This window comes from Lepus europaeus, chromosome 3 (genome assembly GCF_033115175.1).
Source record: "Lepus europaeus isolate LE1 chromosome 3, mLepTim1.pri, whole genome shotgun sequence".
NCBI classification, from domain to species: Eukaryota; Metazoa; Chordata; class Mammalia; order Lagomorpha; family Leporidae; genus Lepus; species Lepus europaeus.
The window spans coordinates 82,012,338-82,027,743 of record NC_084829.1 but is presented as its reverse complement, the minus strand read 5'-3'; the positions used below and the strand labels follow the sequence as shown (position 1 = coordinate 82,027,743).

At 38.3% G+C, this 15,406-nt stretch overlaps 1 protein-coding gene across 1 annotated transcript in view; it reads left to right on the top strand.

The window, feature by feature from the left end:
- Positions 1-13,507, top strand: part of TBX18 (T-box transcription factor 18) — a 31,406-nt gene extending 17,899 nt beyond the window's left edge. The window contains exons 6-8 of the mRNA XM_062187595.1: positions 2,846-2,910; positions 10,101-10,195; positions 12,667-13,507. Of these exons, the coding sequence (XP_062043579.1) occupies positions 2,846-2,910; positions 10,101-10,195; positions 12,667-13,391 (885 nt within the window). The 3' untranslated portion in view covers positions 13,392-13,507. The remainder of the gene's footprint in view (positions 1-2,845; positions 2,911-10,100; positions 10,196-12,666) is intronic.
- Positions 13,508-15,406: the final 1,899 nt, after the last annotated feature.

Here is a 15,406-nt window from a genome sequence, read left to right as displayed (position 1 = left end):
TTCGGAAGATACTCTTTTAAAATATATTTTATTTCAGAATATTAAAAAAATTATAATACATAAATGAAACTTCCCCCATTATTAAAATCTCATATTAGTATATTTGTCACTAAAAATGAACCACACCTAGCTTTCCCTATTTTTTAAAATCCAAACTCCTTTAACCCTTCTAGTCTTCCTAGGCTCTAGGAAGGTACTCTTGAAATATATTAGGTAGAAACAGAAAGGAAGACCTTTCTTTTTTTTTTAATTAAACTTTTATTTAATGAATATAAATTTCCAAAGTACAGCTTATGGGTTACAATGGCTTCCCCCTCCCAAAACTTCCCTCCCACCCACAACCCTCCCCTTTCCCGCTCCCTCTCCCCTTCCAATCACATCATGATTCATTTTCAATTCTCTTTATATACAGAAGATCAGTTTAGTATATATTAGGTAATGATTTCAACAGTTTGCCCCCATATAGCAACACAAAGTGAAAAAAAATACTGTTGGAGTACTAGTTATAGCATTAAATAAGAGTGTACAGCACATTAAAGACAGAGATCCTACATAATTTTTTTAAAAAATTAATTAATTTTCTATGCCATTTCCAATTTAACACCAGGTTTTTTTTTTCATTTCCAATTATCTTTATATACAGAAGATCGATTCAGTATATACTTAGTAAAGATCTCATCAGTTTGTACCCACGCAGAAACACAAAGTGTAAAAATACTGTTTCAGTACTAGTTATAGCATCACTGCACATTAGACAACACATTAAGGACAGATCTCACATGAGATGTAAGTACACAGTGACTTCTGTTGCTGACTTAACAATTTGACACTCCTGTTCATGGCGTCAGTAATCTCCCTAGGCTCTAGTCATGAGTTGCCAGGGCTATGGAAGCCTTTAGAGTTCACTGACTTTGATCTTATTCCGATAGGGTCATAGTCAAAGTGGAAGTTCTCTCCTCCCTTCAGAGAAAGGTACCTCCTTCTTTGATGGCCCTGTTCTTTCCACTGGGATCTCACTCACAGAGATCTTTCATTTAAGGAGACCTTTCTCTCTGTCTCTCTCTATCTCTCACTGTCCAACTCTGCCTGTCAAAAAAAAAAAAAAGAAATATATTAGGTAGAGATGATTTCTTGGGAAAAAATTAATTCATAAAGAGAAAATAGAGATATTTAATACCCTTTTTAATTGCCTAACTTCATCTTTTCTATATCTTGTGTACACACAAGTTAATTGTGTTGTGTATGTATTTTTTTAATAATTAATTTGGAAGTCAGAGTTACAGAGAGAGGGTGAGAGACATAGAAGAGAGAGCTTCCATCCACTGGTTCATTCTCCAGATGGCCACAATGGCCGGAGCTGGGCCTATCTGAAGCCAGGAGCTTCTTTCTGGTCTCTCACGTGGGTGCAGGAGCCCAAGTACTTGGGCCATCTTCTGTTGCTTCTCCAGGTGCATTAACAGGGAGCTGGATCAGAAGTGCTGCAGCTGGGACTCAAACTGGTGCTTTACCTGCTATGCCACAGTGCCAGACCCATCTGTGTATATATTTTTTCCCACCCTCTGTGGTACAGTAAGTGCTGTGCAATGGGGTTTGGCATGTGTGGTGACTAGCAAACACTGACAAGTTGATTAAGAGGATGGAAAATTAGAAGGGAATTTTACAATATCCAATCATACTCACTTTTAAATTTTCTGACTACTAGGGCCAACATTGTGGCGTAGTAGGTAAAGCTGCTGCCTGCAACACCAGCATCCCATGTGGGTGAATGACTGAGAATATGTGTAAACTGTATTAGGGGACGGCAGATCACTTTACAAAGAGGCCTTTCCATGCCCTAATGTTGGCCAGCAGATTTCAGACTAAGTGCTGCAATCAGAAGTTTGTTCATTAACTACAGATTTCATTAAGCCACGACATTTGGGAAACAAAACACAATGTGCCTCTTAGAAAACAGGCTGTTAATTTCTCAGACAAAGCAGGGATTTGGTAAGAAACAGATGGGATTATTATTTATTAGAGTCAAGTTCAGGATGGCATAACTAAAAAAACTTAATAGAGATGATTAGGCCATTTGTAAAATTATTCCCCTCAATATCTTGGCATCTTAGTGGGCAAGAAGCTGGTTATGAGTCAGCAAATTGGAACTCTAGTTAACATTAACACATACTTATTTCTTCTGCATGTATGATATTTAGTGCCAGTAAGACCTTCATGTATTAGTTAACTCTGGTTACTCATTCTCTGTAGCACTCGGACCAGGTTCAGACTCCACAGATAAAAGATGAAAGAAAAAAAACTTTGAGATGAGAGTCACAAAGAAGATTAAAGGAGAGGTGAAAACAGAGAGGCCGAAAATTCATGGAGTGTGTGTATTACCTAATTCTGAGGAAGAGAAGGCAGCACGGAGTCTTAACATTCAAACATGTAAATAGCTGTTAAGTACGAGTAGGGAATTAGGTGTTCCTCATAAGCTTTACTGCAAGGGAAACAGATCTAAACCACATCACAGAATTCACTGAGAAGTTTCTGGTTGTCAAACATACGGCAAGTTATTCACAGACCATTCAGTCTTCTTTATCAGGAAAGTAAAAGCAAAACATACTTTTCCTGGTGGAGATTAAATAGGAGTGAAGTGTTTTCCTCATAGTAGATGAATATTCTGGATGATTTCTGAAATTTTCTTTAGCTTTACTGATAAAATATTAAACACTTGGAATAGAGAAACAGTAGACTCCATCAACAGTTAATTTTTGAATCATACGCAGTTCTGCAATCATTTCTGCTTTCAATAACCTTTACTTGATGTATATGTGAGATTTGATGTGATTTTTTTTCTATTCTACAGATTACTCGGCTGAAGATAGATAGAAACCCATTTGCCAAAGGCTTCCGAGACTCTGGGCGTAACAGGTATGTGTCAGTGAAGAACATTCCAAATATGAGAAACATATTTGATATTTATTATGAATTTTCTATTACCAAGTAAGCAGTTCAATTCACTGACATGGTGTTGAAATCATTTCTGATGAAGATTTACATTTGCTCATATAGTTGTACCTTGGAGGTTATTTATTTGTGGATGTAATGGTGTAGCCTGCCCTAGCATGAATTTTCATGCATGATGTGGGGGTGAAGATGGAAGCTCTTAGGGTGTACTTTGTGTGTTGTTTCTGATGGAGCCTTGAAGAAGTCTGCAGTTACAGGCCCAGGGGCCTCAGTATCCCAACTGCCTTTAGTATTGGTTTAGCATTTCCATAGTGATGACACAACTGTCTATTGATTCTGTCTAGGGAGTATCATGGGGTCTCTTGTTAATTCAGATGTCCAACTGGAATATGAAACACTACCTATTGCCAAGAGAGCTGATGTTCTTTAGTTTCCAAATTTGTCTTGGCTCTGCTGACAACCACACACTTGTTTATTTTTTCTGTGTTGTGTTTTACTGTGTTTATACTAAGTAGGAGAGCTACAAAAATGAATTCCACTCCATTACTTTTATCAAAAAGCAGATCATCTAGTCTTTGTGCCAGGAGTTCTTTAATTTATTCATATGAGTTGATTCCAATACAGTTCAGTGAAACATTTTATAAAATAACTGTTAGAAGTAATAGAAAGTAATAACAGAATAAGTTCTCCAAATGCCTTTTCAGGGTAATAAGGTTTTGACTTAAAAGTTTAAAAAAGATTTTTTTTAAGTGTTTGAGAAATTTTTATGACTTTACTCCCCAAATTATTCTAATGCTCCTTGAAAACTTGGCATTAAAGCTGACACACGTAGGCTGTGTCTAAATGAAATTCAGTCTTCACTTCTTCTAGACACAATTTCATTTGAAATTTTAGAGAGAAAACAGTGAGATAATAGTCCAGATTTTTAATTCTTTCAGCTGATTAATTGGTCAGGGTAGATGACAAAATCCTTTTCTCAGAATACACTAAATGCTCGCAGAGACTTAATGTCATCTTTTTTTTTTTCTTTAACACAGTGACATCATTTACACATCATGAGTATAAGAAATAGAATACGACTAGAATGCTAAAGGAGTAGAGTGACATTTAACTTAGTACTGGTTGATTAGTAAGACTAATAGGAGGGCTTCCCTCTCAAATTCTCTTGGTAGGAAGCTTTGCTGGTACAAGGGTTTTCAAAAAGTTCATGGAAAATTGGCATCATTGAAAAAATATATATGGATTTCAAAAACTTTTGCACGCCCAAACTGTTGTCTTTTAATTGTATTTTTCCATGAACTTTTTGATGATTTGTAGTTCAGTATAGTTGTCTCCTGTATTAAATTATTTTATCTTTTTCTCTGTTTGTTTCAATGTAGAGAAGAAAATTTGCATGGCTTTTTTAATGTTACAGTAGTTACTGGTTAACTTGTTTTTTCAGAGGAGTTTCTGAAAATTAAATGCAAGCTGAACCATAATTTTGTAACTTGAAATGGTCACTTAGTGCAGATTGCTAAAGGGAACCTTCAGGTTGATTCCGTTTCCGCCTTGACAAATTCTTTGATGAATTTTTTTTTATGATTTTGGCTATAGCAGAATAATCCTTATCCATTTAAGAATCTTCTATGCTTTTAGTTCTTTTTTTTGAAGAGAGAAGGAATTTATTAAAACTCACAAAAATTTCAGGAGAGTAACACAAATGCGGAGAGGGTACACCAGAAATGATGCCCAAGCTATCTGCTCTTGCAAAGACCTCACTGTTGATGGCACCGGGGGTCATGCTGCTTGTACCTTCCCAGTTCCTTTAGTAAGCAATAAATTAAACTTTTAAAGCATATTTTAGATAGATAGTAATAGTGAGTGAGTCTTCAACATGTGGAAGTGGGATGATAGATGCATATATCAAGTTTTTAGGATGAATTCTGGATATGTGAGTACAATAAAAGGACATTTGGTTATTTAAATTTGATGAATGGAAAAACAATCAGTGGCATTGGTGAAAATAAACTACTAAGCCTGTTCAGTATGGTAAGATCAAGATGCTAGGTTTGATTTGGGTTTTACCTACCTTTTGCCTGTTTCAAGGATGTGTAGGCATGACATCTGTGGTGTTTGCTACTATTTCTTTCCTGGTTCTAATACTGTTAATGTTTTTAATAGAGATGTGGTAAATAATGAATTATATTTGATCATATAATAAATTTTGTTAATATTTAATTTTTAAATTTTGTTCCAAGTGTTTAAATAATATCTTAGTACAGGTAAAGCACATTGGGCCTCTATGTAGTTTTCTGGCTGGTGAAATAGTTTCTATTTTTTTTTTTCTCACTGAAATTATTTTTCTTGCTTATCACAGATGGGTTCTTCATTGCTCACTTTGGAATGCTAAGTATCTGTCAGCTAACATTTCCCATTTTTAAAAATCTGATTTTAATATTTTCCAATTATAAACACAGAGAAGAGGGAATTTGGCCAATTTTAATTTGTGATCTCTGTGTTATTTTCTCTTAAAAATAGCCCTAATTGTATGTAAGATGTGGTGGATGGTACAGTGCTTTTGGGAGCATGGAGGAAATTGTAATATTTTTTCACGTACAGTAGTAGGGAATAAAACCCACGAGAAAGGTTCAGTGTATTCCTTTAATACTCCTTGTTCTGCTGTGCTGTTGTTACTCTTTTTAAAAACAAATTTTATTTTTATTTTTCTCCATAAATGAAATAAACAAATTATGTAGAACAAGAAGTAAACATGGATTTGTGTGATTGTTTAAACTTTATAAAATGATTTGCTTTAATTAAAAATTATCCTTCCCTGGCTATTTACAGCTCCACAGCCTATTTTATAGGAATCAGTAGCTTCGGCCCTTGAAAGCTCTCCTGCAAGACATTTGCTATGTGAGAGAGAATTTATGTGCTGAGAATAGTTTCATTCTTCAGTTAGGCCTTAAGTTTGACCCTATAAAAGTTTTTACTCAGGAAGGTACAAAAATTTCTTCTCTTTAAATACTTCAGGAAAAACATAACCATTTTACTAAATAAACTTGGCCATTTGATAGCATAAATTAAGGTGGTGATAAAATGTGGAAATTGTTCAAAGGCATCTTGTATAAATTATCGCCTTGGCTACACTCCTGCAGGAGGTGCCTTTTATCTTTTCTTTGACTAGACGGGGAAAGTCTCCATTACTGGAGAAAATGAAGGCTTTTTAACAAAAGCCCAGATTCAGCTAATAAATATTTTATAACTGTTTCCTGCAAAATATCTGAAATCCTTTCTGGAACTTGCAGTGTGAAACAGCAGCCTCTGGAAAAATATCAGTAGTTTAGAATCAGATCACTTGTAGAAATACCACATTTGGAGCATCTCTTTAAAGCTTAGATTATGTATTTGTGAGCATCAATAACTTCTGCCCAGAATTTGGCTTACAAATTTACATTTGAAGCATAATAAAAAGTGTGCATTGTAAAGCAAATATTATGCAGCAGCGCATATCCCTATGGTTAACAAATTTCAAAGTCCAGTGGATACTTCATAATTATCTTAGTATACACTTTGATGTCTTTAGTAGTTAAAATTACTGTCATCAAAACTCAAGTATATGCTAGTAAAAAAAAGCAGTTTTTAAAAATAAAAATGTTTCCTGAGTCTCTTGCATTTTGAAACATCTTGATGCTAGGAAGTAGTGAAAATTTTGTATTCAAATGTAGGGTAACCAGCTAAACAGCACCCATCATTCATAATTTCAGAATTAAATACAAGGATACTTCAAAATGCTCCTGGGACAATGAAATTAAAAGATAAGTGTATTTTGGTGCAAAAAAACCCACAAAACACTGAATTGTCTTGTACAGCAAGCAACATGGCATTTTGAGGCTGACCAAGCCTTCCACACTCCCGAGAAATCTGTATTTTTAATGTACAAAGTATATTATTGATTGGCATGATCTTGGGTTATGATTGTAGTTTGGCCACTTATAATGGCCATAAGATGTCTGATTTAGAAACATTCAGAATGAAACAATTTCAGAGCGGGAAGGGGTCTCAGAGCTTTTGTAGTCTAACTGTCACTCTATGGGAAACTGAAATGCAGGCGGTGAAGACATTGATTTAAGGTCACACAATGAGATTTAGTGTGTTGCAATCAACTGTCCAGTTCCTGAGCCCAACCTATTGTCCTTTACACTAAATAATCTTCTGTGTGGCACATCATTTATATCAGGGGCCAGATTCTGTTCTCCCTCTTAGGTGGCTCAGGTAAAGCAGGTGCAAGTTCCTCTGTGCTCTGCCCACCCTTTGACATCCCACTCTAGCTCCTCTGGGGGTTGGGAACCTCTCTTTGAAGTCCTCCCATAGTGGCACCTCTGAGTCTGTGACTTAAGAGGTGAGTCACATGCATATATGGTCTCATAACCAGATGTGTTCATGTATGCAAGCTTGTGCAGGCACATACTACTCCTCACACATGCACAGCTTTCTCCTGTCACTAAGTTAGGATAGACATGCTCTTCATTGACTGAAGATAGAAATCCATAAATTAACAGAGATCATACCCTGCACACTCAAAGGAAGCAAATTCTGTAGGTAAAACCTGAGAACAGAAGGGCGAGTAGTGTGTGATAATTTCATCAGTACAAATCTGTTACTCTGGTGTCTGGAGAGTTTTCACTATAATATGTAAGTGATGTGGTTATTTTGGTATGGTTTACTCTCATCTTGGTTTATAGTTTTAACCTAGATGAAGTAGCACCTACAATAAGATACTAAGGGTCTCTGACAGTCACAAGAGATGTCTGAATATCACTTAATGCCTCAGGAAGTGGTGTAAGTTAAATGAAAAGAGCAGTGTCACCTAGACTAACAAATTGCTTATGGGCAAGTGGCAAGGTCTCAGGTGTGACTGTCTTGAACATGAGCTAGTTGAGTGAGAAGTTTCATTCTTAGAACCCAGAAGAATTAGGTACCTGATATAAAAAAGGGAAACTCTGAATCACTGTGATAGGAAGGGACTCAGATAAGTGTTTAGAGTAGTTGCCCCTATTTTAAAATACATGTATAGCATGTAGCCCATACCCAGTTTGTCTTGTAATCTATTAAGTGTGTGTCTGGGCATTAAGATAACATTTTTAGCCAGATCTGGCTGAAGAGCCCATGAGAGTATTGTAGGCATGGAAAGCCAAGACACAATGGGAAAAAACAAAAAGAAGAAGAAGACCTAAATGAAAGATCTCTGCGAGTGAGATCCCAGTGGAAAGAACAGGGCCATCAAAGATGGAGGTACCTTTCTCCGAAGGGAGGAGAGAACTTCCACTTTGACTATGACCCTATTGGAATAAGATCAAAGTCGGTGAACTCTAAAGGCTTCCATAGCCTTGGCAACTCATGACTAGAGCCTAGGGAGATTACTGACACCATAAACAAGAGTGTCAAATTGTTAAGTCAGCAACAGGAGTCACTGTGTACTTACATCTCATGTGAGATCTGTCCTTAATGTGTTGTCTAATGTGCAGTGATGCTATAACTAGTACTGAAACAGTATTTTTACACTTTGTGTTTCTGTGTGGATGCAAACTGATGAAATCTTTACTAAGTATATACAGTATCGATCTTCTATATATAAAGCTAATTGGAAATGAAAAAAAAAACCTGGTGTTAAATTGGAAATGGCATAGAAAATTAATTAATTTTTAAAAAATATCATGTAGGAGCTCTGTCTTTAATGTGCTGTACACTCTTATTTAATGCTATAACTAGTACTCCAACAGTATTTTTTTTCACTTTGTGTTGCTATATGGGGGCAAACTGTTGAAATTGTTACCTAATATATACTAAACTGATCTTCTGTATATAAAGAGAATTGAAAATGAATCATGATGTGAATGGAAGGGGAGAGGGAGCGGGAAAGGGTTGTGGGTGGGAGGGAAGTTATGGGAGGGGGGAAGCCATTGTAATCCATAAGCTGTACTTTGGAAATTTATATTCATTAAATAAAAGCTTAAAAAAAGATAACATTTTAAAATAAAAATTTATTTATTTACTTGAAAGAGTTTCACAGAGAGAGAAGGAGAGGCAGAGAGAGAGAGAGAGAGAGAGAGAGGTGTCTTTCATCTGCTGGTCCACTCCCCAATTGGCTGCAATGGTTGGAGCTGCACTGATCCGAAGCCAGGAGCCAGGAGCTTCTTCCAGGTCTCCCACGTGGGTGCAGGGGCCCAAGGACTTGGACAATCTTCTACTGCTTTCCCAGGCCATAGCAGAGAGCTAGATTGGAAGTGGAGCACCTGGGACTTGAACCAGCTCCCATATGGGATGCTGGCACTGCAAGCAGCAGCTTTACCTGCTACGCCACAGTGCCAGCCCCATGACAACATGTTATAACATGTTTGAACTGCAATGTTAGTTCAGATAGTTTGTGGAAATGGAATTAAAATATGTTTTTTGTTTTGACACATAATTTTTTTTGAAATGCATAGTGTTTCCATATTGTGCATTTTCCATGGACTTCTTAGATACCTCTTACACTGATTCCATATACCAGATAGCCCTACACACTGGCGGGAGAGACAGGTGCTGCCCCCTCCTGGCCCTTCTTGTTGTTTTAGGCAGAGTTCAGCCTGGCTGCACTGGGTGGTAGTGGACATTGTATCCCTGAGAGAGGTCAGGTTTCTTTGGATGATTGATCTCCTGAGCTGTCTGCCCAGCCACCAAATGATGGGAAAGGAACCAGTGCTCCTTAGAAGATAGGTGGTTTTCCAAGTCATCCTTCGGTGACTACATCTTCCTCACTAGAGGGAGAATTTATGTGGCTGGAGAGAGGGAACATTCCAGATCACAGCAGAGCCTGGGACTCACAGCAGCCTGGATAGACTCTCTCCACCTCAGCCCTTAGGCCAGGGGACAGCTCTTCATCCCCATGTCGGATTAATTTTCTGAGACTATTGACAGGTGTCTTGGGTAGTTTGTTTTCTTGTGCTCCTGGTGACCGAAGGGTAGCCCATCTCCAAAACATTTCTTTCTGCTTGTAGCAAGCTCCTAGCTTGCCAGTGTAGGGCATCCTGACAATATGGCTGTTGTTTTCTGAGATGCCTGTACTGGTGAAAGCTCCAACTGCTCTTAACTAAATTTCATTTGTCCACTCCCATCCTGACCCTTCCATTTAGAATGGGTTTGGAAGCCCTGGTGGAGTCATACGCATTCTGGAGACCTTCATTACGGACTCTCACCTTTGAAGATATCCCTGGAATTCCCAAGCAAGGTAATTCACAGAGTCTGCTGGATATACATGGAGCTAGTTCCTGCCCAGATGCCAAGCACTAAAAACTGCAGAAGTTATTATTTATTCCTGTAATGGCAACCTCATCACCATCACCCTACTATAGAATTCATCTGTTTTCTGTATGGAATGGAGATGGCCTGGGAAAAATGGGTGTCATGGTCAAAAATTAAATTTTGGATGTTTTAGGCTATTTATATGAAGGTACTTCAAAAAGTTTATGGAACATGAAATTAAAATATGTTTATTTTGGTGCAGTTTTTTTCAAAGTTCATACATACAAAGGATTTTCAAAAGTTCATGAGGAATGTGTATTATTCAAAAATTATGCATGGATTTAAATTTTTTTGCATCAAAATAAACTTACTTTTTTTTTTTTTTTGACAGAGTGGGCAGTGAGAGAGAGAGAGAGAGAGAGAGAGAGAGAAAGGTCTTCCCTTTGCCGTTGGTTCATCCTCCAGTGGCCTCTGCGGCCGGTGCGCACCACGCTGATCCAAAGGCAGGAGCCAGGTGCTTCTCCTGGTTTCCCATGTGGGTGCAGGGCCCAAGCACTTGGGCCATCCTCCACTGCCTTCCCGGGCCACAGCAGAGAGCTGGCCTAGAAGAGGGGCAACCGGGACAGAATCCGGCGCCCCGACCGGGACTAGAACCCCATGTGCCGGCGCCGCTAGGCGGAGGATTAGCCTATTGAGCCATGGCGCCGGCCACTTACCTTTTAATCCAAATTTCCACAAGCTTACTGAAGTACCCTCATATCTATCAAGCCTTTAACTTATTTATTTTTAAAATGGTGTCATCTTTTTTTAAAGATTTATTTTTTATTTGAAAGGCAGACTTACACAGAGAAAGGGAATGACAGAGAGAGAGAGAGAAAGAGAGAGAGAGAGAGAGAGAGAGAGCGAGCGAGCTTGTGACTGGTGCAGGGCCATGAACCTAGAACTCCACTCAGGTCTCCCACATGAGTAGCAAGAGCACAAGTACTTGGGTCATCTGCTGCTGCTTTCCCAGGCACATTAGCAGGGAGCAGGATCAAAAGTGGAGCAGCCAGGACTTGAGCCAGTGTTCATATGGGATGCCAGTGTCACAGGCAGTGATTTAACACCATGCACCACAATACTGGCCCTGAGATCTTTACCTTATTCTTAAATTTCATACTAAAATTAGAGATGACCTGGGATCTTGGCTGGGCACACTTCACAAGAAATAGATGATGTTAGTCTCCATCTACCCTTCTTGTCAGCTTGTTTCTTCTGTTCTTTCAGCAGAATTAACTTTAGACAGGCTGCTTTTGTGGCTTTATGATGAGAAGGCCAGGCAGAATTGAATCCTCCCTGGACTCATCTCTGAATAGTTCCCACAAGCTCAGAGCTCATGTTCTCTTAGTGGGAGCTACACAGAAAGGGATGGCTCCTTCTCTCATGTCTATTCAATAGGTAGGACTTTCAGCTCACTCCTATAGTCAGGCTTTTTACCAAGATCCTCCTTAGCTTCCAGTGAGAATTTCACATGTTGGTTTTAGATAATTATCATTGGTCAGATTGGGCATGTAGATTATTTTGAGAAGCTGTATAAAACACCATTGCTGCAGCAATGAAGGTTTTACAACCTATCTACCTCTTTGGAATTCCCTTCTCTCCTAAGTTCTGTCAGATTTGCAAACATCAATCTGCCAGGGAATCCAGAGTGGGGAGTCAGCCACCATCAGTGTTATTGATTGGACGCAGGGTCAACTACCCTCTCTTAAGTTTCACGGGTCTGTTTATTTGCTGGACCTCTGTTCTTCTGTTAGTACATGATTCACCAACATGTTTTCTGGTTGGAAATTTGATTTTTGAAACAGTAGGCTATTGCCCTATTGCATTGCTAAAACCTGTATGATGGAGTCACATTGATACACACAAGCATTCAGTTAGGAGCCACAGATATGTTTGAGACAGTGCATGCCTTGGACCAGTTTAGCTCTTTCCTTTCAGATGCTTTCTTTTCTTTGCAAGAAAAAATTTTGATCCAGAGTAAATTTTGCCTTAAGAAAGGGTAAAAGCTGGGTAGAAGAGATGGTTATACTTTTGAAACAAGATACAGAAGGAGATGAAACATATTTTAAAGTTTCTGGTCTATTTAGTATTTGTAATATTTATTACAGTAAATAAGATAATTTTGAGAAACATAATTGAGGGAAAAAATGGAAAAATCCTATGTGTTAGTCTCCTATTCTGTAAAAAAATATATAGAGAGATAATGTGTCCTAAAATATTGTAAGGACCTGTGTTTAAATTATTTCAATCTGAACTCAATTAAATTGTAAATTTCTTGAAACCAATACCATTTTCTTTTCATCTTTGTAGCCCTCTCCCCACCCCCACATTGTAACAAGCTGTGTCTCATCATATTTTCAGCATTAAAAGGAAAAGATGGCTGTGGAGTCATTCTTTATATTTCAACTTCTTTTCTAGGCAATGCAAGCTCTTCCACCTTACTCCAGAGTTCTGGGAATGGTGTCCCTGCCACCCACCCTCACCTTTTGTCTGGCTCCTCTTGCTCCTCTCCTGCCTTTCATCTGGGGCCTAACACCAGCCAGCTGTGTAGTCTGGCCCCGGCTGACTATTCCACCTGCGCCCGCTCAGGCCTTGCCCTCAACCGATACAGCACATCCTTGGCGGAGACCTACAACAGGCTCACCAACCAGTCCGGCGAGACCTTCGCCCCACCAAGGACTCCTTCCTATGTGGGTGTGAGCAGCAGCACCTCCGTGAACATGTCCATGGGTGGCACTGATGGCGACACCTTCAGCTGCCCACAGACCAGCTTGTCCATGCAGATTTCGGGGATGTCACCTCAGCTCCAGTATATCATGCCTTCACCCTCCACCAACGCCTTTGCTACTAACCAGACCCATCAGGGTTCTTATAACACTTTCAGGTTGCACAGTCCCTGTGCTTTGTATGGATATAACTTCTCCACATCCCCTAAACTGGCTGCCAGTCCTGAGAAAATTGTTTCTTCCCAAGGAAGTTTCTTGGGATCCTCACCGAGTGGGACCATGACTGATCGGCAGATGTTGCCCCCTGTGGAAGGAGTGCACCTGCTTAGCAGTGGGGGTCAGCAGAGTTTCTTTGACTCCAGGACCCTAGGAAGCTTAACTCTGTCATCATCTCAAGTGTCTGCACATATGGTCTGATGCAACCTCTAAGTTAAAATACATTTGAATCTGTCTAATGTATTTTCTTCCTTCTTTTTTAAAGCAAGGTGGAAAGAAAACTATCTGTAGCTTGTAAAATGTACATATATTAGAAAATGAAGGCTCACTGAGATTTTTGACTTTCTCATGGTGAGATTGTAATTATCTTTGGTATGTATGTAGACTGTATATACATGGCATGTGGAATATCGCAGCCTCTATTATTTCTCCTTGTTCATCCTCATTCATCCAGGGGCACAGTGTATTGGCATTCATGTAGTATTTTTAACCGTCATTCTCAGACTCATTTTAAAATTTGGCAATGATACTAACCAGATGAAGACTTATAACTTAATTTGTCAGAAAAATGTTCTAAACAGTTCCATACTTGAGTGTTGATAACCAGCAGTAACCAGCATATCAAATTTTGTGATTTATGTTATTCTTGGACACAGTGTGAAAACCAAAAGTACAAAGTCCAGTTGGAGTCTTAATCTTAGTTCTGAGACATTTGTAATCATAAAGGATTAGCTTTTGCATTCCTGCTTGTTTTTATTTACCACAGATATTATATGACCTTGGGTCTATAAAAACTCATAACCCATAATAATTGCTATTTTCTTAAGGAAGGTGGAGGAGAGGCTTGTGAATTTTTTCACTTTCCATTGGGCATATAAGTGGTACTTACTCATCCGCAGAGAATGAATTTCCAGTGTTTTGAATTTTTTTTTTTGCCAGTTTATTTACTTTATCAAATAGACCATTAAAAAAATGTTCTATAAACATTTTTTAAATCTGGTTTTCACCAGGGAAGGAAAATGTGATATGAATGATATGGCAAAAAGAAAATAAATCCACCTCAAATTCTATGATTCCAAAGAGAAATATCTATCTTTTTAAATCTAGAGGAATAATACTGTTAACCATCCCTTGATTTATGTATAGTTTGTTTTTTAATTTTGGGTACTTCTTCCAGCTACCTTTGAGCTTCCTAATCCACACTCTATATGTAAGGAAAAAGCATTTATGCTACTTATGTTTCCTAACTCTTGCAGATTGAGATCTCCCTCCTGAACCTTGTTCCCTGTCTGAGTCTTTCCCCAGATAGGTTCAGGGCCTTTATGGTGTTAAATAACCCAGTAAGGAATTTAAGGAGGTTATCTTCAGCAATCTGTCTTTTTGGGGTTGTAGTGTGAAGGCCAAAGCCCATTACAATAAAGGCCCTCTTGCAGACTAAAGAGGAAGATACTAATTATGATAGAGGCGCTATGAAACTATTAACCTAACCTGAGAACTGCAGAAATGCAAACAACATTACTTTTTCTAAATCCCTAAAATAATGTATCTGTGACTTAAGAGTTCAAAACAAGTAGCTTTGATAGCACACTGCAAGTTAAACAGAAAAGGGTAAGAGGGGCTGATGAGGTGCATTCCCCTTCTATGGAGAAGTCAAAATGATGTGTTTTCCCCTCACCTCAGTGTCTTTCATATACTCAACAAGTGAAAAGACTGTGATTTCCTTAAAATGCTAAACAGGATTGTTCTAACTAATCCTTAGCTTAAATGATTTAGCTCCTGATTTCCTTCTTTACTTTAAAATAGCGTGACTGTGATATATTTAGGGGAATATACTGTTTGAACAGAATTTGCACAGGATGTGACTCTATAGATATTGATAAATTGCCTCATGGGTTCTGCAGCAGTTCATCAAACTAGTACTGATTTTTAAATTTAAGAATAGCAATAGGTAGATCCATGTAAGACATTTGTATGTGATATTAATAGCTTGACAAAGATCTGGGGAAAGGTTTTGAGAATGAGTTTGTCCCAGTCTTGGTGCTTGATAAAATTTAAGGAAAAAAGAGGCCTTTTCAGCTTGAGGAAACATGGAAAGAATATCTGTATACTCGTATGTACTAATTAGGAGAATGTCTTCCTTTTTGTTCTTGGTAACTTGAGATAACATCACAATGTGAGTGGGATTTCTTACAAATCTTTTTTGGGATAAAATTCAG